This window comes from Ranitomeya variabilis, chromosome 7 (genome assembly GCF_051348905.1).
Source record: "Ranitomeya variabilis isolate aRanVar5 chromosome 7, aRanVar5.hap1, whole genome shotgun sequence".
Lineage (NCBI taxonomy): Eukaryota > Metazoa > Chordata > Amphibia > Anura > Dendrobatidae > Ranitomeya > Ranitomeya variabilis.
Genome location: NC_135238.1, coordinates 8,540,648 through 8,565,880, shown reverse-complemented (window position 1 = coordinate 8,565,880; position 25,233 = coordinate 8,540,648). Strand labels below are relative to the sequence as shown.

The 25,233-nt window shown below is 50.9% G+C and overlaps 1 protein-coding gene across 2 annotated transcripts in view; it reads left to right on the top strand.

Annotated features, from left to right (window-relative positions):
• Positions 1-25,233, top strand: part of LOC143785146 (up-regulator of cell proliferation-like) — a 73,332-nt gene that overhangs the window by 25,613 nt on the left and 22,486 nt on the right. For both annotated transcript variants that reach the window (XM_077273828.1, XM_077273829.1), the window contains exon 2: positions 20,836-20,897. In XM_077273828.1, the coding sequence (XP_077129943.1) occupies positions 20,882-20,897 (16 nt within the window). In that variant the 5' untranslated portion in view covers positions 20,836-20,881. The remainder of the gene's footprint in view (positions 1-20,835; positions 20,898-25,233) is intronic.

Genomic DNA, 25,233 nt, shown 5'->3' with positions numbered 1-25,233 from the left:
TCGGCTTGGATGCGGGCCCACGAGTGGATTCTTCGCTACCCGTACCCCTAGGACCCCTTTTTTCTCTTCTTTCTGTAGCTTCACCGTTCTCTAGCTCCCTCTCTCAGGGAGCTCTTTTCTGCATCTGCACGTCTCACTCCATCTATTTCCTCTCTCAGACTCCCCCTTCCCTCCAATTGTCACTACTCTTTCTGCCTGAGTGAGATCCCGCCCCTTTTACTAGGGTCTGCCCAACTTGCCAGGCTAAAGTGATGTGATGTTGGAGGCAAGTGTCTGGGTCCTGGGTAGTGTACCCCCTCCTTACCCGAGAGCGGAGTCCCACACCTCTGGATGAGGTGCAGTACCTCTGTGGCAACTGGACCTCAGGGGCACCATAATAACTCTCTGAGTTACAGATGTACAGATAATGTAGTAGATGTCACCTGCAGTCCTATGTAACACCACAGATAACACAGTGATAACTCTCTGAGTACAGATAATGTAGTAGATGTCACCTGCAGTCCTATGTAACACCACAGATAACACAGTGATAACTCTCTGAGTACAGATAATGAAGTAGATGTCACCTGCAGTCCTATGTAACACCACAGATAACACAGTGATAGCTCTCTGAGTACAGATAATGAAGTAGATGTCACCTGGCAGTCCTATGTAACACCACAGATAACACAGTGATGACTCTCTGAGTACAGATAATGTAGTAGATGTCACCTGCAATCCTATGTAACACCACAGACAGCACAGTGATAACTCTCTGAGTACAGATAATGTAGTAGATGTCACCTGCAGTCCTATGTAACACCACAGATAACACAGTGATAACTCTGAGTACAGATAATGTAGTAGATGTGACCTGCAGTCCTATGTAACACCTCAGATAACACAGTGATAACTCTCTGAGTACAGATAATGTAGATGTCACCTGCAGTCCTATGTAACACCACAGATAACACAGTGATAACTCTCTGAGTACAGATAGTGTAGTAGATGTCACCTGCAGTCCTATGTAACACCACAGATAACACAGGGATAACTCTCTGAGTACAGATAATGTGGTAGATGTCACCTGCAGTCCTATGTAACACCACAGATAACACAGTGATAACTTTCTGAGTACAGATAATGTAGTAGATGTCACCTGCAGTCCTATGTAACACCACAGATAACACAGTGAGTCTTTTATTAAATAAAATACTTTCACATGACACTAACTATGATACACTACAAATAGAACACAACAAAACAAAACATAAGAACAAAGCTCCAATCAGACGGCCACAAAAGACAAAAAAGAAACCTACTAATCAGGGACAAGAAAGAAAATTCCAATTAAATAAAGAAAGCAAAAAGAAAAGACAACAAACAAAATACTCATAACTTACATTAATACCCCTGTAAAAATTATAAATAGTAATAAAATCATACAAGACCCCCGGCCCAGCTTCATTCATACTACTATATACAACCCCAACTACATTCACACCGTCCTATATACAATATAAACAATATATACACTATAAACACATTATATACAGATTTATACAACGCCGCAAACACAGCAAAACCCTACTGGTCCCACTGCCTTACCTTACCGCCACCCGCTTGCACCGCCACATACACCCTACAACAAACCTAAATACAATACACTATACAAAATTATTATTATTAAAAAAATTTTTTTTTTTTTTATTTTTTTTTTTTTTTTTTATATATATATACACACACCTACACTAACTATCCCGCCACCCCTGATCCAGCTCTGGCCACAAAGTTCAGGAATTATCCGAGCTAGGATCAGGCCCCAAAGTTTTTCCCCAGGCGGGGCCTGGGCCAGGCCAGATCAGTCTCATATCACCGCTGTTGAAACCCCCCAATCCCCCACCCAACCTAACTAAGACCCTCTATTATACACACTATATACAATATATACAATACACTATATACAATATATACATAAACCAACTTCACAACCTACATACTCACCACCCAAGGCTCAAGTTCGATGCCTGCAAACCTTCTATTCAGGGAACAGAGATACAAAACAAAAATCTAGGGTGTAAAGATATCAGCCCACCACCAGGATATAGGAGCGCTAACGGACTAAGGCACCCCGAAGGAGAAACCCCTCCAGAGATGGGCCGCCCTCCGGGCACCCAGTCTTTCGCACTCCAGAGAACGCACCTTCACCAGGGCACCTAGGATGCTGCTACAAACTTCATCTACACGGAGGATTTTATGCTGCGTCGAAACTAAAACTCGTGCGTTCCACGTGAAGTACCTGACCACTGCGCTGACTAAGAATAAAGTGGCTCGGTCCCTTCTCCCGAGGTCTCTGAACGCTCCATAGGCCCACTCGGCATAGGACAGAGTGGCCAGCCGCGGCCAACCAATGGAAGCGCCCAGCCTGTTGTACACCTCTGTATTAAAAGGACAATGAAGCAGGAAGTGCTCCATGCTTTCCAGCATGGTAGCGCAAGCCTCACGGGGACAATTCCTGTCCACGGAGCTCCTGTGCTTCAAATTGTCCTTCACATACAACTTACCTTGGAAGCAGCGCCAAGTCAAGTCCCAATACTTCTTGGGGATCCTGCTAGAATTTAGCAAACTTAACCCAACCTCTAGATCCCGACTTGGGCAGTCCTTGAGGACCAATGGTTTCTGAAAATGCGAAAGCAAGACCCGCATGTCGAGGAGTTTCCTCGGGAGGGACCTCACTTCCCACATTCCCAGACCCCACCGGCGCATCATTTTCAGAACCGGGGTAACATAAGCCGGGAGATGCCCGTGCGGTGTGCGGAGATCCTTCAATCTTCCCCCTGTCTCCCATTCCTGGAAGAAAGGCTGAAACCATCCCTTGCAGGAGAATACCCACGGAGGAGCCCTCTCTTTCCAGAGGTTTGCCACGTTAACTTTCAAAAAGGTGTTCACTAGGAACACCACGGGGTTTACCATATTCAACCCCCCTAGTCTCCTCGTGCGGTAAGTGACCTCCCGTTTGACTAGATTCAGTCTATTCCCCCATAACATCTGGAAGAACAGACTGTAGACCCGTGTCCAGAGAGGCTCTGGTAAGACACAGACGCTGCCCAGGTAGATTAGCAAGGGGAGCAGGAAAGCTTTGCACAGGTCAACCCTTTCCCTCAGGGTCAAAGACCAACCCTTCCATTGGTCCACTCTTTGGGCGACACCTTTGATTCTGCCTTCCCAGTTTTTCGTGGGGTAATCACCCTGGCCAAATTCGATGCCTAGGACTTTGGCATGTTCTTGGGGTTCGGGGAGGGTGTCCGGAAGATCAAACGCGGGATCCCCGCCTCCCAGCCAGAGACTCTCACACTTGTCCTGGTTGACCTTGGACCCGGATGCCTCCGAGTAGCTCTCCACTTCTGACATCACCACCATCGCCTCCTCTTGCGAAGAAACAAAGACCGTGACGTCATCCGCGTAGGCCACTACCCTCAGGATAGCCTCCGGCGCCACCCCGCCCATCCCCACCCCCGCCAACGGCCCACAATCGACCCTTCTGAGGAAGGGATCGATCGCAAACGCGTAAAGCAAAGGGCTAAGAGGGCAGCCCTGGCGGACACCGGACTCTACCCCGAAAGGTTGTCCAATCCACCCGTTTACCAGAGGGAAAGTCTCAGCCCCTGCGTACAAGGTCTTAAGCCAGTCCACAAACCCTCCAGGCAGACCATACCTCAAAAGAGTGGACCAGAGGTACTCGTGGTCAACCCGATCAAAGGCTTTTGCCTGATCCAGGGTCAGCAAGAACCCCTTCCAAAGGCCCGCCCTGCCTTGCTCCACGGCCTCTCGGACACCCAGAACAGCACTGAAAGTGCTACGGCCAGGAACGCAACAGTGCTGGGCCTCCGAAAGGAGCCGCGGCGCAAATTTCACCAGCCTGTTGAAGAGTATCTTAGCCAAAACCTTCCTGTCCACATTGAGAAGTGATATGGGACGCCAATTCTCAATGCGTGATGGATCCTTACCCTTTGACAAAATGATCAGAGCCGACCTCCTTAATGATCTCGGCAGAGTGCCCGAGGAGAGACACTCATTAAACACCTGAGTCAAGAGGGGGACCAAGGAGTCCCTAAAGGTCTTAAAGAACTCGGATGTTAAGCCATCCGGACCTGGCGATTTTTTGGGCCGGAGCCCATCGATCGCCAGTCTCACTTCCTCTTCTTTGATCGCTTCTGCCAAACCGCCCAGCGAGAGGTCAGCCCCTGGCTCAGGAACAGCTTCAGCCAGGAAAGCCGACATCCTGTCACGATCCAGTTCCTTCCTTCCCAAGAGGTGCGAGTAGTATGAACTGACGACCTCCAAGATCCCTGATCTGGACCTTCTCAGGGATCCCGTACTGTCCATCAGCCCCGTCACTATCTTACTATTCACTGACATCTTGCAGCTTCTGTAGGGGTCGGGCGAGTAGTACTTCCCGTAGTCCCTCTCAAAAACCAAAGATGCGTGCCTATCGTACTGACACCTCTTTAGCAAGGATTTCACACTGGAGATCGCCTCGCGGCTACCCCCAGTCGAGACAAGTTGCTCGAGTTTCCTCCTCAGGCTCTGATACAGGCGATCCCTGTTCAGGCTTCTGAGGTTCGAGAGTTGCCGGAAGAATCTCGCCACCCGATGTTTGAACATCTCCCACCACTCCGACTTAGTGTTACTTAGGCCCAGCAGCGGTACCTGGCTCTGAAGAAATTCCTCAAAGGACCGTCTTACAGCTTCTTCCTCAAGGAGTGACGAATTCAGCTTCCAATAACCTCTTCCCATCCGAGGAGTCTCTGTAACGCTCAGAGAAAACATAATCAAACAGTGATCGGAGAATTCCACCTCCACAACCGACAACGGCGAGGAAACGGCCTCCTCCTTCAAATAAAACCTGTCTATCCTAGACCTGCACTGACTACCTCTAAAATAGGTGAACCCCGCGTGGCCTGTGTTGTGCCGGATGTGGACATCCACCAGGCGTGCCTCACTTACTATCCTATTTAGCGCGACGCAATCGTAAGCCAGCCGGTCTACGGAACCTCCTCTATCACAGGGTCTCGTGACATTGTTGAAATCCCCTCCAAAGACCACCTGCCGACTCGAAAATAAGTAAGGTTTGATCTTCATGAAGAGACACTTGCGGTCCCACTTGGACTGGGGACTGTAGATGTTAATGAGCCGAAGCTCCTGTCCCCCCATGGAGACATCTAGGATCAAGCATCTCCCCATTTCTAACTCGATCAATCGTCTGCATTCAACCGCTGCGGTCTTAAAAAGGACCGCCACCCCGCTATACGGCTCGGCCGCGAGAGACCAGTAGGAGGGCCCGTGCCTCCACTCCCGCCTTGCTTTATGCATGGTTGATAGGTCGGTCAACCTGGTCTCCTGCAAAAACAAAATGTCGGCGTCAAGTTGGCCGAGAAAATGAAAGGCCGTGTACCTTGCCGCTTCTGACTTTATGCTGGCAACATTAATGGTTGCCAGCGTCAACGGGGTGGGTGCCGCCATCATGATTGATTGAATTAGATAGCCTTTTTCTTCCCACCCCCAACAGTTTCACCCTCTTCCTCTGACAATGATGAGTTTTTAGTGCGCTTAAGACAAACTGACTCATCCATTCTCTCCTTACATACACTCTGGCCCTTGTCTGGTGGTCCCGAGGTAGTCCCCCCCCCAGAAGGCTTTGTATTTGCCCCCTGAGAAGAAGACCCAGCGACCTCCTGAGCCCCAACAACCCCGTCCGCAACCTCCGGCCCCGGGTCCCCATCGCCCCCCTCTGGAGGGGAGTCCTGGAGGGCCCGGAACCGGTTAGAGAGATCCACCAGAGGGGGGGCGGCTGGACCTTCCAATGGCACCTGGATCAGGGCTACGGAGTCAGAGGGGTCGCACTCCGAGGAGGAGGCTCGAGGCCTGGACCCCCTCTTATCCTTAGTTGTTTTCCTGTTACCCTTTTTCTTTTGCTGTGACCACTCCCCCTCTCCCTCATCCAGACTGTCACCGGATGAAGGTTCCTGGGCAGACATGGCGTCCTTTTGCTCCTCTCTTTCAAGTCTCTTGACTTCCTCGCTCAATTCGCTGTCTTTAGGATCCTCAGCTGCAAGTGGAGCACCCGGGTCAGAGTTTAGGGTCATTACTCCCTGCCCCCTTTTCCCATGGCGCTGCTCCTGCCGCCTGATATTGGATGGCGGCAGCCTGCTCCTCACCGGTTCCCTGCCTCCTCCACCTCTGCTGGTCCCTTCACCGGCGAGATTAGTCCCGGCTTTCGCCTGTCCCGCACTCGCCGCTTTCAGGACCGCATTGGCAAAGGAACGCGGACAGCGACTGAACGGGTGACCGAGGTCACCACACAGGTTACACCTAATCCTGCCACAGGTAGCAGCAAGATGGCCGAGGTCCCCACACAGTGCGCATTTCTGGGTGGTACACTGCGCACTGAAGTGTGTGGGGCTGCCGCACCTGTGACAGACCTTAGGCTGCCCCCGGTAGAAAATCAAGATCCTGTCCCTCCCCAAAAATGTTGAGGAAGGGATATGGGTAACGGTGTTTCCTGAAACCTTCAATTTCACCATGAAGGTCCAGGCTCCTGACCAGATACCATGCTCATCGAGGGTCTTCTCGGGAATACCGACGATGTCGCCGTATCGTCCAACCCAGGTGGAGATGTCGACACAGGAAAGTGACTCGTTACTGGTCAAAACGGTCACCTTCCTGACTGAGTTCTGGCGAGATATTGCCACAGCGAGGAAACCCTGCCATTCGGGGCGACCCCGAGCCAGCTCATGGCGAGACCAGAAAAGCTCAAGGCCCTCCGGTCTCACGAAGCTGACATCGAAGTAGGAGGTCCCATAGGGATGGATCAAGGCGAAGATGTCATATGCCACGAAGCCCATCCCCAGCAGGAGCTCAGCAACCTTTGACCGATCAGGACAGGCATCCTTGCTTACCCACTGGAGACGGGCCACGTTCCTACGGTTGCTCCTCTGCCCTGGTGTTGGCAGAGACCAGACAGTCTCTGCCCCTCTATCTCGGAAGGCGGAAAGACCGTGTCTCTCTATCCAGAAAGACAGATCAACCTCCCTCCCCTCTACATTGATGGAACTCTCCCCTCTCCTCAGGGCGTCCAGGAAGCGCTGTTGCAAGTCACCATCCTCAGGGTCACCAGACAAGGGCGCACTACTACCCCCAGCAGTGACAGCTGCTGAATAGCTTGGGGCTGAAGCCCCCGCCACCGCTGGGGGGGCAGCGGGACCACTACCTGCTTCCCCTCCACCAACATCAGTAATGCTCTCCTCATTCACTCCTCCACTACTCCCATCATTTGCAACATCACTACTCCCATCATTTACTCCACCACTGCTCCCATCATTCATTCCACCACTATTCCCACCATTCACTCCACCACTACTCCCATCATTCACTCCACTACTACTCCCATCATTTCCTGCACAGCTGCTTTCATTCTTCTTACCACTGCCACCACTTCCCGTCACTTTTTTTCCAGTATTCTCACCACCATTTGTCCCAGTGTTCTCTGCACCTGCCACAGTCACATCCATTCCTTCCTCACTTGTGTCTGCTAGCTTCTCTGCACTCACACCTGCCGGACCGGGGGAGGGGTGCAGCACCACACTCGATTTCCCTTGATTGGTGCTGACTCTCTGTTGTGTCCTTGGAGCGCCTTGCCCCCCCACTGCAGCAGTTTGCACTTTATTATTTTGGGCCCGCTGCTCGTTGGGGGGCGCCGCCTGCCCCGCACCCACAGACTTCGCAGTCCTGGTGTCATGCTGGGGTGCTGGAGCACTCTGTCCCCCTGTCACAGCAGGGCGCCTCTTGTTCCCTGCAGATGATTTATCCTTTTTCTGTCCTTTTTGGACACGCTGCTCTCCTGTCACAGCTGCGTGCCTGTTCTCCTTTAAGGCGCACTGCGCCCCTGTCACAACAGTGCGCCCTCCTTTCGCCGCACCATGTTCCTCGGACCTGCCCCCCACAGCCCCGGCGTCGGCCGGCTCAGCCGTAGCGAGCAGGGATGGAGTCTGCCCACACCGTCCCCCTTTCGCAACGGCGTGGACACCCACCTCACCCCCCTCAGCCCCGGTGATAACCGGCTTAGCCGCAGAGGGCAGGGAGGGAAACTCCTCGGGGTCCCCTATGTCCGGCGCTGTGAGTACCTCCACAGCCTCGCCCCCTGCACTGTTCCCCGCACAGACGGCAGCACCGCCGGACGTCCTCCTCCTCTCCCCACCTTGCCTATGCCCCGGACCCACTGCAGAGCCCGTGCGTTTAGGTTTGGTGGGGTTTACACAGGAGGTGGTAGGTGTAACATCATCCATCGGTACATATTTGTAACTCACCACCTCCCGTGCGGTCTCCGTCGTCTTCTTCTTCCTCTTCTTGGTTTCCTCTGCTGGCTCGTCCTCACCGAAGGAGAAGCGGTCCAGGTTCACTGGAGACTCCAGCTGTCTGATCTCCTGTAGCAGACCGCCCTCCTCCTCTTCCTCCGCTGACACTCCAGCCTGTGCTGTCGGAGTCCTCTGCCGTGCCGGGAGGCCGCTTCCCTGTTGTCGGCTCTGCGGCTCACTCTCCCGGCTGGTTCCAGCTTGTAGGACTCCAGTCACGACCACATCGGCGTCCTCCTCGTCGCTTAGGACGCCGGCTGGCGGTTCTCCTGAGGTATTTAACCCCTTCATTTCTGAGAACCGCCGCTGGTTCTTAAACCTCTCCAGGAAGGGACCTGCGCTTTTCTCAATCCCCTCCCGGAGGAGCACTAACCGGGCCACCTCATCTCTGAGGGCTCTTAACCTCTGGGAGGTCACAGGTTTCTCCTTGCTAGAGGCTCGGGTATTCAGGATCCGAGCCTCCCGCAGCTCCTCCTTCAGCCCGGTCAGTGCTTTGCCGGCGTCCTCATACTCACGTAGCATGGCGACCACTCGGGAGGAGAAGGTACTCGTGGACTCGCCGGAGCTCTTCTCCCCCCAGGATGTTCCTGGGCTCTCCTTCCTGGGGCCTGGGGTGCCCCTGTCTCCCTCTCTGGGCGGACGATGAGCCGTCTCAGGGTTGGTGTAGGTGGGTAAGGTTTTCTTCACCCGTCCTGACCTCCTCAGTCCCTCTTGGGCCAGTTGCTGCTGCTGCTGCTCTCTGTCCCCCGCCGGCACAGACCGGGGAACAGAAGCCTGGGAAGCCATGCCGGCCTCCCAGGAAGCCTGCCTCTCCCTGGGGAGAAGAGAGGCAGACTCTGGGCCTCCTGCTGGAAGTCCTGGAGCTCACAATACAGGTGCTGCTCCCAGCAGGGTGTGACTGATTGTGCGCACCTGTCCTCCACACTCAGTCCTGTGTAACACCACAGATAACATAGTGATATCTCTCTGAGTACAGATAATGTAGTAGATGTCACCTGCAGTCCTATGTAACACCACAGATAACACAGTGATAACTCTGAGTACAGATAATGTAGTAGATGTCACCTGCAGTCCTATGTAACACCACAGATAACACAGTGATAACTCTCTGAGTATAGATAATGTAGTAGATGTCACCTGCAGTCCTATGTAACACCACAGATAACACAGGGATAACTCTCTGAGTACAGATAATGTAGTAGATGTCACCTGCAGTCCTATGTAACACCACAGATAACACAGTGATAACTCTCTGAGTACATATAATGTAGTAGATGTCACCTGCAGTCCTATGTAACACCACAGATAACACAGTGATATCTCTCTGAGTACAGATAATGTAGTAGATGTCACCTGCAGTCCTATGTAACACCACAGACAGCACAGTGATAACTCTCTGAGTACATATAATGTAGTAGATGTCACCTGCAGTCCTATGTAACACCACAGATAACACAGTGATATCTCTCTGAGTACAGATAATGTAGTAGGTGTCACCTGCAGTCCTATGTAACACCACAGATAACTCAGTGATAACTCTCTGAGTACAGATAATGTAGTAGATGTCACCTGCAGTCCTATGTAACACCACAGACAGCACAGTGATAACTCTCTGAGTACAGATAATGTAGTAGATGTCACCTGCAGTCCTATGTAACACCACAGATAACATAGTGATATCTCTCTGAGTACAGATAATGTAGTAGATGTCACCTGCAGTCCTATGTAACACCACAGATAACACAGTGATAACTCTGAGTACAGATAATGTAGTAGATGTCACCTGCAGTCCTATGTAACACCACAGATAACACAGTGATAAGTCTCTGAGTACAGATAATGTAGTAGATGTCACCTGCAGTCCTATGTAACACCACAGACAGCACAGTGAGTCTTTTATTAAATAAAATACTTTCACATGACACTAACTATGATACACTACAAATGGAACACAACAAAACAAAACATAAGAACAAAGCTCCAATCAGACGGCCACAAAAGACAAAAAAAAGAAACCTACTAATCAGGGACAAGAAAGAAAATTCCAATTAAATAAAGAAAGCAAAAAGAAAAGACAACAATCAAAATACTCATAACTTACATTAATACCCCTGTAAAAATTATAAATAGTAAATAGTATAAAATCATACAAGACCCCCGGCCCAGCTTCATTCATACTACTATATACAACCCCAACTACATTCACACCGTCCTATATATAATATTATAAACAATATATACACTATAAACACATTATATACAGATTTATACAACGCCGCAAACACAACAAAACCCTACTGGTCCCACTGCCTTACCTTACAGCCACCCGCTTGCACCGCCACATACACCCTACAACAAACCTAAATACAATACACTATACAAAATTATTATTATTAAAAATTTTTTTTTTTTTTTTTTATTTTTTTTATTTTTTTTTATTTTATTTTTTTTTATTTTTTTTATTTTTTTTTAATTTTTTTATTTTTTTTTAATATATATATATACACACACCTACACTAACTATCCCGCCACCCCTGATCCAGCTCTGGCCACAAAGTTCAGGAATTATCCGAGCTAGGATCAGGCCCCAAAGTTTTTCCCCAGGCGGGGCCTGGGCCAGGCCAGATCAGTCTCATATCACCGCTGTTGAAACCCCCCAATCCCCCACCCAACCTAACTAAGACCCTCTATTATACACACTATATACAATATATACAATACACTATATACAATATATACATAAACCAACTTCACAACCTACATACTCACCACCCAAGGCTCAAGTTCGATGCCTGCAAACCTTCTATTCAGGGAACAGAGATACAAAACAAAAATCTAGGGTGTAAAGATATCAGCCCACCACCAGGATATAGGAGCGCTAACGGACTAAGGCACCCCGAAGGAGAAACCCCTCCAGAGATGGGCCGCCCTCCGGGCACCCAGTCTTTCGCACTCCAGAGAACGCACCTTCACCAGGGCACCTAGGATGCTGCTACAAACTTCATCTACACGGAGGATTTTATGCTGCGTCGAAACTAAAACTCGTGCGTTCCACGTGAAGTACCTGACCACTGCGCTGACTAAGAATAAAGTGGCTCGGTCCCTTCTCCCGAGGTCTCTGAACGCTCCATAGGCCCACTCGGCATAGGACAGAGTGGTCAGCCGCGGCCAACCAATGGAAGCGCCCAGCCTGTTGTACACCTCTGTATTAAAAGGACAATGAAGCAGGAAGTGCTCCATGCTTTCCAGCATGGTAGCGCAAGCCTCACGGGGACAATTCCTGTCCACGGAGCTCCTGTGCTTCAAATTGTCCTTCACATACAACTTACCTTGGAAGCAGCGCCAAGTCAAGTCCCAATACTTCTTGGGGATCCTGCTAGAATTTAGCAAACTTAACCCAACCTCTAGATCCCGACTTGGGCAGTCCTTGAGGACCAATGGTTTCTGAAAATGCGAAAGCAAGACCCGCATGTCGAGGAGTTTCCTCGGGAGGGTCCTCACTTCCCACATTCCCAGACCCCACCGGCGCATCATTTTCAGAACCGGGGTAACATAAGCCGGGAGATGCCCGTGCGGTGTGCGGAGATCCTTCAATCTTCCCCCTGTCTCCCATTCCTGGAAGAAAGGCTGAAACCATCCCTTGCAGGAGAATACCCACGGAGGAGCCCTCTCTTTCCAGAGGTTTGCCACGTTAACTTTCAAAAAGGTGTTCACTAGGAACACCACGGGGTTTACCATATTCAACCCCCCTAGTCTCCTCGTGCGGTAAGTGACCTCCCGCTTGACTAGATTCAGTCTATTCCCCCATAACATCTGGAAGAACAGACTGTAGACCCGTGTCCAGAGAGGCTCTGGTAAGACACAGACGCTGCCCAGGTAGATTAGCAAGGGGAGCAGGAAAGCTTTGCACAGGTCAACCCTTTCCCTCAGGGTCAAAGACCAACCCTTCCATTGGTCCACTCTTTGGGCGACACCTTTGATTCTGCCTTCCCAGTTTTTCGTGGGGTAATCACCCTGGCCAAATTCGATGCCTAGGACTTTGGCATGTTCTTGGGGTTCGGGGAGGGTGTCCGGAAGATCAAACGCGGGATCCCCGCCTCCCAGCCAGAGACTCTCACACTTGTCCTGGTTGACCTTGGACCCGGATGCCTCCGAGTAGCTCTCCACTTCTGACATCACCACCATCGCCTCCTCTTGCGAAGAAACAAAGACCGTGACGTCATCCGCGTAGGCCACTACCCTCAGGATAGCCTCCGGCGCCACCCCGCCCATCCCCACCCCCGCCAACGGCCCACAATCGACCCTTCTGAGGAAGGGATCGATCGCAAACGCGTAAAGCAAAGGGCTAAGAGGGCAGCCCTGGCGGACACCGGACTCTACCCCGAAAGGTTGTCCAATCCACCCGTTTACCAGAGGGAAAGTCTCAGCCCCTGCGTACAAGGTCTTAAGCCAGTCCACAAACCCTCCAGGCAGACCATACCTCAAAAGAGTGGACCAGAGGTACTCGTGGTCAACCCGATCAAAGGCTTTTGCCTGATCCAGGGTCAGCAAGAACCCCTTCCAAAGGCCCGCCCTGCCTTGCTCCACGGCCTCTCGGACACCCAGAACAGCACTGAAAGTGCTACGGCCAGGAACGCAACAGTGCTGGGCCTCCGAAAGGAGCCGCGGCGCAAATTTCACCAGCCTGTTGAAGAGTATCTTAGCCAAAACCTTCCTGTCCACATTGAGAAGTGATATGGGACGCCAATTCTCAATGCGTGATGGATCCTTACCCTTTGACAAAATGATCAGAGCCGACCTCCTTAATGATCTCGGCAGAGTGCCCGAGGAGAGACACTCATTAAACACCTGAGTCAAGAGGGGGACCAAGGAGTCCCTAAAGGTCTTAAAGAACTCGGATGTTAAGCCATCCGGACCTGGCGATTTTTTGGGCCGGAGCCCATCGATCGCCAGTCTCACTTCCTCTTCTTTGATCGCTTCTGCCAAACCGCCCAGCGAGAGGTCAGCCCCTGGCTCAGGAACAGCTTCAGCCAGGAAAGCCGACATCCTGTCACGATCCAGTTCCTTCCTTCCCAAGAGGTGCGAGTAGTATGAACTGACGACCTCCAAGATCCCTGATCTGGACCTTCTCAGGGATCCCGTACTGTCCATCAGCCCCGTCACTATCTTACTATTCACTGACATCTTGCAGCTTCTGTAGGGGTCGGGCGAGTAGTACTTCCCGTAGTCCCTCTCAAAAACCAAAGATGCGTGCCTATCGTACTGACACCTCTTTAGCAAGGATTTCACACTGGAGATCGCCTCGCGGCTACCCCCAGTCGAGACAAGTTGCTCGAGTTTCCTCCTCAGGCTCTGATACAGGCGATCCCTGTTCCGGCTTCTGAGGTTCGAGAGTTGCCGGAAGAATCTCGCCACCCGATGTTTGAACATCTCCCACCACTCCGACTTAGTGTTACTTAGGCCCAGCAGCGGTACCTGGCTCTGAAGAAATTCCTCAAAGGACCGTCTTACAGCTTCTTCCTCAAGGAGTGACGAATTCAGCTTCCAATAACCTCTTCCCATCCGAGGAGTCTCTGTAACGCTCAGAGAAAACATAATCAAACAGTGATCGGAGAATTCCACCTCCACAACCGACAACGGCGAGGAAACGGCCTCCTCCTTCAAATAAAACCTGTCTATCCTAGACCTGCACTGACTACCTCTAAAATAGGTGAACCCCGCGTGGCCTGTGTTGTGCCGGATGTGGACATCCACCAGGCGTGCCTCACTTACTATCCTATTTAGCGCGACGCAATCGTAAGCCAGCCGGTCTACGGAACCTCCTCTATCACAGGGTCTCGTGACATTGTTGAAATCCCCTCCAAAGACCACCTGCCGACTCGAAAATAAGTAAGGTTTGATCTTCATGAAGAGACACTTGCGGTCCCACTTGGACTGGGGACTGTAGATGTTAATGAGCCGAAGCTCCTGTCCCCCCATGGAGACATCTAGGATCAAGCATCTCCCCATTTCTAACTCGATCAATCGTCTGCATTCAACCACTGCGGTCTTAAAAAGGACCGCCACCCCGCTATACGGCTCAGCCGCGAGAGACCAGTAGGAGGGCCCGTGCCTCCACTCCCGCCTTGCTTTATGCATGGTTGATAGGTCGGTCAACCTGGTCTCCTGCAAAAACAAAATGTCGGCGTCAAGTTGGCCGAGAAAATGAAAGGCCGTGTACCTTGCCGCTTCTGACTTTATGCTGGCAACATTAATGGTTGCCAGCGTCAACGGGGTGGGTGCCGCCATCATGATTGATTGAATTAGATAGCCTTTTTCTTCCCACCCCCAACAGTTTCACCCTCTTCCTCTGACAATGATGAGTTTTTAGTGCGCTTAAGACAAACTGACTCATCCATTCTCTCCTTACATACACTCTGGCCCTTGTCTGGTGGTCCCGAGGTAGTCCCCCCCCCAGAAGGCTTTGTATTTGCCCCCTGAGAAGAAGACCCAGCGACCTCCTGAGCCCCAACAACGTTGTCCGCAACCTCCGGTCCCGGGTCCCCATCGCCCCCCTCTGGAGGGCAGTCCTGGAGGGCCCGGAACCGGTTAGAGAGATCCACCAGAGGGGGGGCGGCTGGACCTTCCAATGGCACCTGGATCAGGGCTACGGAGTCAGAGGGGTCGCACTCCGAGGAGGAGGCTCGAGGCCCGGACCCCCTCTTATCCTTAGTTGTTTTCCTGTTACCCTTTTTCTTTTGCTGTGACCACTCCCCCTCTCCCTCATCCAGACTGTCACCGGATGAAGGTTCCTGGGCAGACATGGCGTCCTTTTGCTCCTCTCTTTCAAGTCTCTTGACTTCCTCGCTCAATTCGCTGTCTTTAGGATCCTCAGCTGCAAGTGGAGCACCCGGGTCAGAGTTTAGGGTCATTACTCCCTGCCCCCTTTTCCCATGGCGCTGCTCCTGCCGCCTGATATTGGATGGCGGCAGCCTGCTCCTCACCGGTTCCCTGCCTCCTCCGCCTCTGCTGGTCCCTTCACCGGCGAGATTAGTCCCGGCTTTCGCCTGTCCCGCACTCGCCGCTTTCAGGACCGCATTGGCAAAGGAACGCGGACAGCGACTGAACGGGTGACCGAGGTCACCACACAGGTTACACCTAATCCTGCCACAGGTAGCAGCAAGATGGCCGAGGTCCCCACACAGTGCGCATTTCTGGGTGGTACACTGCGCACTGAAGTGTGTGGGGCTGCCGCACCTGTGACAGACCTTAGGCTGCCCCCGGTAGAAAATCAAGATCCTGTCCCTCCCCAAAAATGTTGAGGAAGGGATATGGGTAACGGTGTTTCCTGAAACCTTCAATTTCACCATGAAGGTCCAGGCTCCTGACCAGATACCATGCTCATCGAGGGTCTTCTCGGGAATACCGACGATGTCGCCGTATCGTCCAACCCAGGTGGAGATGTCTACACAGGAAAGTGACTCGTTACTGGTCAAAACGGTCACCTTCCTGACTGAGTTCTGGCGGGATATTGCCACAGCGAGGAAACCCTGCCATTCGGGGCGACCCCGAGCCAGCTCATGGCGAGACCAGAAAAGCTCAAGGCCCTCCGGTCTCACGAAGCTGACATCGAAGTAGGAGGTCCCATAGGGATGGATCAAGGCGAAGATGTCATATGCCACGAAGCCCATCCCCAGCAGGAGCTCAGCAACCTTTGACCGATCAGGACAGGCATCCTTGCTTACCCACTGGAGACGGGCCACGTTCCTACGGTTACTCCTCTGCCCCGGTGTCGGCAGAGACCAGACAGTCTCTGCCCCTCTATCTCGGAAGGCGGAAAGACCGTGTCTCTCTATCCAGAAAGACAGATCAACCTCCCTCCCCTCTACATTGATGGAACTCTCCCCTCTCCTCAGGGCGTCCAGGAAGCGCTGCTGCAAGTCACCATCCTCAGGGTCACCAGACAAGGGCGCACTACTACCCCCAGCAGTGACAGCTGCTGAATAGCTTGGGGCCGAAGCCCCCGCCACCGCTGGGGAGGCAGCAGGACCACTACCTGCTTCCCCTCCACCAACACCAGTAATGCTCTCCTCATTCACTCCTCCACTACTCCCATCATTTGCAACATCACTACTCCCACCATTCACTCCACTACTACTCCCATAATTTGCAACATCACTACTCCCATCATTTACTCCACCACTGCTCCCATCATTCATTCCACCACTATTCCCACCATTCACTCCACCACTACTCCCATCATTCACTCCACTACTACTCCCATCATTTCCTGCACAGCTGCTTTCATTCTTCTTACCACTGCCACCACTTCCCGTCACTTTTTTTCCAGTATTCTCACCACCATTTGTCCCAGTGTTCTCTGCACCTGCCACAGTCACATCCATTCCTTCCTCACTTGTGTCTGCTAGCTTCTCTGCACTCACACCTGCCGGACCGGGGGAGGGGTGCAGCACCACACTCGATTTCCCTTGATTGGTGCTGACTCTCTGTTGTGTCCTTGGAGCGCCTTGCCCCCCCACTGCAGCAGTTTGCACTTTATTATTTTGGGCCCGCTGCTCGTTGGGGGGCGCCGCCTGCCCCGCACCCACAGACTTCGCAGTCCTGGTGTCATGCTGGGGTGCTGGAGCACTCTGTCCCCCTGTCACAGCAGGGCGCCTCTTGTTCCCTGCAGATGATTTATCCTTTTTCTGTCCTTTTTGGACACGCTGCTCTCCTGTCACAGCTGCGTGCCTGTTCTCCTTTAAGGCGCACTGCGCCCCTGTCACAACAGTGCGCCCTCCTTTCGCCGCACCATGTTCCTCGGACCTGCCCCCCACAGCCCCGGCGTCGGCCGGCTCAGCCGTAGCGAGCAGGGATGGAGTCTGCCCACACCGTCCCCCTTTCGCAACGGCGTGGACACCCACCTCACCCCCCTCAGCCCCGGTGATAACCGGCTTAGCCGCAGAGGGCAGGGAGGGAAACTCCTCGGGGTCCCCTATGTCCGGCGCTGTGAGTACCTCCACAGCCTCGCCCCCTGCACTGTTCCCCGCACAGACGGCAGCACCGCCGGACGTCCTCCTCCTCTCCCCACCTTGCCTATGCCCCGGACCCACTGCAGAGCCCGTGCGTTTAGGTTTGGTGGGGTTTACACAGGAGGTGGTAGGTGTAACATCATCCATCGGTACATATTTGTAACTCACCACCTCCCGTGCGGTCTCCGTCGTCTTCTTCTTCCTCTTCTTGGTTTCCTCTGCTGGCTCGTCCTCACCGAAGGAGAAGCGGTCCAGGTTCACTGGAGACTCCAGCTGTCTGATCTCCTGTAGCAGACCGCCCTCCTCCTCTTCCTCCGCTGACACTCCAGCCTGTGCTGTCGGAGTCCTCTGCCGTGCCGGGAGGCCGCTTCCCTGTTGTCGGCTCTGCGGCTCACTCTCCCGGCTGGTTCCAGCTTGTAGGACTCCAGTCACGACCACATCGGCGTCCTCCTCGTCGCTTAGGACGCCGGCTGGCGGTTCTCCTGAGGTATTTAACCCCTTCATTTCTGAGAACCGCCGCTGGTTCTTAAACCTCTCCAGGAAGGGACCTGCGCTTTTCTCAATCCCCTCCCGGAGGAGCACTAACCGGGCCACCTCATCTCTGAGGGCTCTTAACCTCTGGGAGGTCACAGGTTTCTCCTTGCTAGAGGCTCGGGTATTCAGGATCCGAGCCTCCCGCAGCTCCTCCTTCAGCCCGGTCAGTGCTTTGCCGGCGTCCTCATACTCACGTAGCATGGCGACCACTCGGGAGGAGAAGGTACTCGTGGACTCGCCGGAGCTCTTCTCCCCCCAGGATGTTCCTGGGCTCTCCTTCCTGGGGCCTGGGGTGCCCCTGTCTCCCTCTCTGGGCGGACGATGAGCCGTCTCAGGGTTGGTGTAGGTGGGTAAGGTTTTCTTCACCCGTCCTGACCTCCTCAGTCCCTCTTGGGCCAGTTGCTGCTGCTGCTGCTCTCTGTCCCCCGCCGGCACAGACCGGGGAACAGAAGCCTGGGAAGCCATGCCGGCCTCCCAGGAAGCCTGCCTCTCCCTGGGGAGAAGAGAGGCAGACTCTGGGCCTCCTGCTGGAAGTCCTGGAGCTCACAATACAGGTGCTGCTCCCAGCAGGGTGTGACTGATTGTGCGCACCTGTCCTCCACACTCAGTCCTGTGTAACACCACAGATAACATAGTGATATCTCTCTGAGTACAGATAATGTAGTAGATGTCACCTGCAGTCCTATGTAACACCACAGATAACACAGTGATAACTCTGAGTACAGATAATGTAGTAGATGTCACCTGCAGTCCTATGTAACACCACAGATAACACAGTGATAACTCTCTGAGTATAGATAATGTAGTAGATGTCACCTGCAGTCCTATGTAACACCACAGATAACACAGGGATAACTCTCTGAGTACAGATAATGTAGTAGATGTCACCTGCAGTCCTATGTAACACCACAGATAACACAGTGATAACTCTCTGAGTACATATAATGTAGTAGATGTCACCTGCAGTCCTATGTAACACCACAGATAACACAGTGATATCTCTCTGAGTACAGATAATGTAGTAGATGTCACCTGCAGTCCTATGTAACACCACAGACAGCACAGTGATAACTCTCTGAGTACATATAATGTAGTAGATGTCACCTGCAGTCCTATGTAACACCACAGATAACACAGTGATATCTCTCTGAGTACAGATAATGTAGTAGGTGTCACCTGCAGTCCTATGTAACACCACAGATAACTCAGTGATAACTCTCTGAGTACAGATAATGTAGTAGATGTCACCTGCAGTCCTATGTAACACCACAGACAGCACAGTGATAACTCTCTGAGTACAGATAATGTAGTAGATGTCACCTGCAGTCCTATGTAACACCACAGATAACATAGTGATATCTCTCTGAGTACAGATAATGTAGTAGATGTCACCTGCAGTCCTATGTAACACCACAGATAACACAGTGATAACTCTGAGTACAGATAATGTAGTAGATGTCACCTGCAGTCCTATGTAACACCACAGATAACACAGTGATAAGTCTCTGAGTACAGATAATGTAGTAGATGTCACCTGCAGTCCTATGTAACACCACAGACAGCACAGTGATAACTCTCTGAGTACATATAATGTAGTAGATGCCACCTGCAGTCCTATGTAACACCACAGATAACAGTGATAATTCTCTGAGTACAGATAATGTAGTAGATGTCACCTGCAGTCCTATGTAACACCACAGATAACACAGTGATAAGTCTCTGAGTACAGATAATGTAGTAGGTGTCACCTGCAGTCCTATGTAACACCACAGATAACACAGTGATAAGTCTCTGAGTACATATAATGTAGTAGATGTCACCTGCAGTCCTATGTAACACCACAGGTAGCTGTGAAAACTGTTTTAGGCCGGTTTCACACGTCAGTGGCTCCGGTACGTGAGGTGACAGTTTCCTCCCGTACCGGAGACACTGACACACGTAGACCCATAAAAATCAATGCATCTGTTCAGATGTCATTGATTTTGTGCGGACCGTGTGCGGACCGTGTCTCCGTGTGCCAAACACGGAGACATGTCAGTGTTCGTGGGAGCGCACGGATTACACGGACCCAATAGAGTCAATGGGTCCGTGTAAAACACGCACCTCACACGGACATTCTCCGTCTGGGGTCCGTGTGGCGTGCCGGAGACAGCGCTACAGTAAGCGCTGTCCCCCCCCACATGGTGCTGAAGCCGCCATTCATATGTTCCCTGTAGCAGCGTTTGCTACAGAGAAAATATGAATGATAGTGTTTAAAATAAAGATCCATGTGTCCGCCGCCCCCCCACCCCCTGTGCGCCCCCCCCCCCGCTGGTCAGAAAATACTTATCCGGGTCCCCCGTCGGCTGTCGCTCCTTCCTGGTCTGGCCGCGCCTCCTACTGTATGCGGCCGATTACACTCATGAATATGTGGCTCCACCTCCAATAGGGGCGGAGCCGCCTATTCATGAGTGTAAATGAGCGGCCCCACGTGACCGCATACAGTAAGCCGCGGCCAGACCAGGAAGGAGCGACTGCCGACGGGGGATCCGGGTGAGTATTTTCTGACCAGCGGGGGGGGCGCACAGGGGGTGGGGGGGCGGCGGACACATGGATCTTTATTTTAAACACTATTCTTCATATTTTCCCTGCAGCAAACGTTGCTGCAGGGATGATATGAATCGCAGCTTCAGCACCATGCAGAGTGGGTACCACACGCTCCGTGTGGTACCCACTCGCCATACGGGCGGCACACGTGTGCCGCAGGTATGGCCTCCGTGAGTTCCCAGGCACACGGACACGGATAACTCCGGTACCGATTTATTCCGGTACCGGAATTATCTGGACGTGTGGGACAGCCCTTAGGGTAAGAGGATTGTTTTGATGTACACTTACCTACTTTTTTGTACATTATATTGCAGTATATCCATCAGAAGATTAAAAGCCTGAAATCTCTATCATACCATCATGGCGGACAGCGCCGGTAAGACCCTTTCCTTTCTGGGTGATGTTCTACAATTAGAGGCTCTGTGATCACATATTCATATATTCATTTTCTTTTTATTTCTCTACTACAAATATGGATTTATAACAGATTAGGGTCCGATTCATCAAAGTTTTCATTCATGCTAGACTTCTGGTGCAAAAACTCTCAAAAGCTAACACCGAGCTGCGCAGTGACCGATGTGCATGGAAATTCGCAATGGTCTGCGGCGTTCATGGTGCCACAAATCTTACTTCAGTTGGGGTTGCAGGACTGCAGTAGGATCTGTGGGGGCGCACACAGAAGCTCTTCATGACTCAGGAGCGTCCGACTCCAGCACCTCTCCTTATCAGTCCTGGGGTGAATGGTGCCAGCCTTCATGAATCGGGTTGTACATCTCCCCCGTATGAACAGTGATAGGGCTTGTTTACTTATTAATCTTGTAGGGCGTATTCATACTTTTTTTCATCAGGGCAGTGTTCACATTTTGCTAAATGCAAATAAAACCTGATTTATAAAATAGAAAATCACATTTTTTCCTTTCCATTCCCACACAACGGGACAGAAAGCTCACGTCAGGATGTCATGTGCTCAGTTAGGATAGTCAAAGATGTACCTGGTCTGCACTATTAGGCTGCCGTCACACTAGCAGTACTTGGTCAGTATTTTACATCAGTATTTGTAGCCAAAACCAGGAGTGGGTGATAAATACAGAAGTGGAGCATGTTTTTCTATTATACTTTTCCTCTGTTTGTTCCACTTTTGTTTTGGCTACAAATACTGATGTAAAATACTGACCAAATCCTGCCAGTGTGAGGGCAGCCTAATAATCAAGGAAAATTGAAAGAAAACCAAAAAAACGACGCAGCATATTCTTGCAAACCTCACCCTGTGGGTCAGACCAGGACTAAAAGTCAGCCCTGGCACACAGACCAAACCAGCTCACATATGGTAAGTATAGTATATCTACTATATAATTGTCTTAGGCCATGTTCACACTTTGCGGTTTTTACCGCGGATCCGCGGCGATTTTGATGCTGCGGGTCCGCAGCAGTTTCCATAGCGTTTACATTAACATGTAAACCCTATGGAAACCGCAAACCGCTGTGCACATGCTGCGGGAAAAACCGCGCAGAAATGCAGCGGTTTAAAACCCGCAGCATGTCACTTCTTTGTGCAGAATCGCAGCGATTCTGCACCCATAGGAGTGCATTGAACCGCTTACTTCCCGCATGGGGCTGTGCCCACGTTGCGGGAAGTAAGCGGTTAATGTGCGGGTGGTACCCGGGGTGGAGGAGAGGAGACTCTCCTCCAGGCCCTGGGAACCATATTTGGGGTAAAAAATAAAGAATTAAAATAAAAAATGATGTTATACTCACCTTTCAGCGCTGCCCGCGGCCGTCCGGTCAGAGTTGCTGTGCAAGCAGGACCTGTGGTGACGTCGCGGTCACATGACCGTGATGACGCCGCGGTCACATGACCGTGACGTCACGAAGGTCCTTCTCGGCACAGCATCTTTGGAATCGGACCGCCGAGGAGATCGCGACGTCAGAGGGTGAGTATAAGCCATTTTTATTATTTTTATCATTACTATTGATGCTGCATATTGCTGCATATGCAGCATCAATAGTACAGGAGTAATCCCGCAGCGGAAACCGCAAAACAAACCGCGATAAATCTGCAGGGATAACCGCAGCGGTTTTGCCCTGCAGATTTATCAATTCCGCTGCGGGATAAACCCGCAGAGCACACCGCAAAGTGTGCACATGGCCTAAGGGTCACTTCCGTCTTTCTTTCTGTCTGTCTGTCACGGATAATAATAATAATAATAATTTTTATTTATATAGCGCCAACATACACTGTGTTCCAAATTATTATGCAAATAATATTTCCTCCTATTTTCTCTAAATTACCTATCTGAATTGCAGTCATTGTTATTTTCCAGTCATCTACTATTCTAGTATAATTGCAATGTTTTGGAACAAACTGCCTATGAAAGCAGGATCTTTTTAAAAAAAAATAAACACTCAAAATGCATGTTCCAAATTATTATGCACAGCAGAGTTTTCAACCTTTTTCTTTTATTTTGAACAAAAAAATGGTCAATTGTGAAGTTATAAGCATTATCAGCTTATTACAAAATGAAATCAAACAGTTTTCAAGTGAAAATTTTATTCTAGGTGATGTTACATTTGCACATAGGACCCCTTGTTGGAAAGAAGCTTCTGAACTCTCTCGTCCATTGAATTTGTCAGTTTTTGGATGGTTTCTGGTTCAATTGTTTTGCATGTGGACAGAATACCCTCCCAGAGCTGTTGCTTAGATGTGAACTGTCTCCCGCCATCATAGACACTCCTTTTGATGATGCTCCAGAGGTTCTCAATGGGGTTGAGGTCAGGGGATGATGGTGGCCACACCATAAGATTGTCCTCTTTTATGCCCATGGCAGCCAGAGATGCAGATGTGTTTTTTGCAGTATGAGACGGTGCATTATCTGTTATGACCTGGTGGTTAAGGAGCAACACTGATATGACCTGGTGGTTAAAGAGCAACATGGGACGAGCTCTGAGGAGGTGGTATCTTTACTGACCACAGTTCCTAATCCTAACGCCAACACTAGCAATAGCCGTGGGATGTTCCTGTCACTCCCTAGACACCTCGTCACAGCCTAAGAACTAACTACCCCTAAAGATAGAAAGAGAAAGCTATCTTGCCTCAGAGAAAACCCCAAAAGGAAAGATAGCCCCCCACAAATATTGACTGTGAGTAGAGAGGGAAATGACATACACAGAAATGAAATCAGAATTTAGCAAAGGAGGCCAATACTAATCTAGATAGACAGAATAGAAAAGGATACTGTGCGGTCAGTATTAAAAACTAAAAAATCCATGCAGAGTTTACAAAAATGATCTCCACACCGACTCACGGTGTGGAGGGGCAAATCTGCTTCCCCAGAGCTTCCAGCTAGCCTGAATATATCATAATGACAAGCTGGACAAAAAGAAACATAACATGAGCTGAGCAATAAGTCCACAGCAAATGGACAACAAAAGAACTAGCAAGAACTTATCTTTTGCTGAAATGGACAGGCCATAAGAGAAATCCAAGGAGAGATCTGAATCCAACCCAGAACATTGACAGCTGGCATGAACTGAAGACCAGAGCCAAGTTAAATAGCAAGGCCAGGAGAAACGATAAGTGAAAGCAGCTGCTACAGCAAAACTCATGGAGCAGCAGTTCCACTCAAAACCACCAGAGGGAGCCCAAGGGCAGAACTCACAAAAGTACAATTCACAACCACAGGAGGGAGCCCAAGAACGGAATTCACAACAGTACTCCCCCCTTGAGGAGGGGTCACCGAACCCTCACCAGAGCCCCCAGGCCGATCAGGACGAGCCAAGTGAAAAGCACGAACCAAATCGGCAGCATGGATATCGGAGGCAACAACCCAAGAATTATCCTCCTGGCCATAACCCTTCCACTTGACCAGATACTGAAGCTTCCGCCTTGAAAAACGAGAATCCAAAATCTTCTCCACCACATATTCCAACTCCCCCTCAACCAACACCGGAGCCGGAGGATCAACGGAGGGAACCATGGGCGCCACATATCTCCGCAACAAAGATCTATGGAACACATTATGAATGGAAAAAGAAGCTGGAAGGGCCAAACGAAAAGACACAGGATTGATAATTTCAGAAATCTTATAAGGACCAATAAAGCGAGGCTTGAACTTAGGGGAAGAAACCTTCATAGGAACATGACGAGAAGACAACCAGACCAAATCCCCAACATGAAGCCCGGGACCAACACACCGACGACGGTTAGCAAAACGTTGAGCCTTTTCCTGAGACAACGTTAAATTATCCACCACATGAGTCCAAATCTGCTGTAACCTGTCCACCACAGAATCCACACCAGGACAGTCAGAAGGCTCAACCTGCCCCGAAGAATAACGAGGATGAAAACCAAAGTTACAAAAGAAAGGCGAAACCAAGGTAGCCGAACTAGCCCGATTATTAAGGGCAAACTCGGCCAACGGCAAGAAGGTCACCCAATCATCCTGATCAGCAGACACAAAGCATCTCAAATAGGTTTCCAAGGTCTGATTGGTTCGCTCCGTTTGGCCATTTGTCTGAGGATGAAATGCTGAAGAAAAAGACAAATCAATGCCCATTCTAGCACAAAAGGACCGCCAAAACCTAGAAACAAACTGGGAACCTCTGTCAGACACAATATTCTCCGGAATGCCATGCAAACGAACCACATGCTGAAAAAACAATGGAACCAAATCAGAGGAGGAAGGCAACTTAGGCAAAGGTATCAAATGGACCAT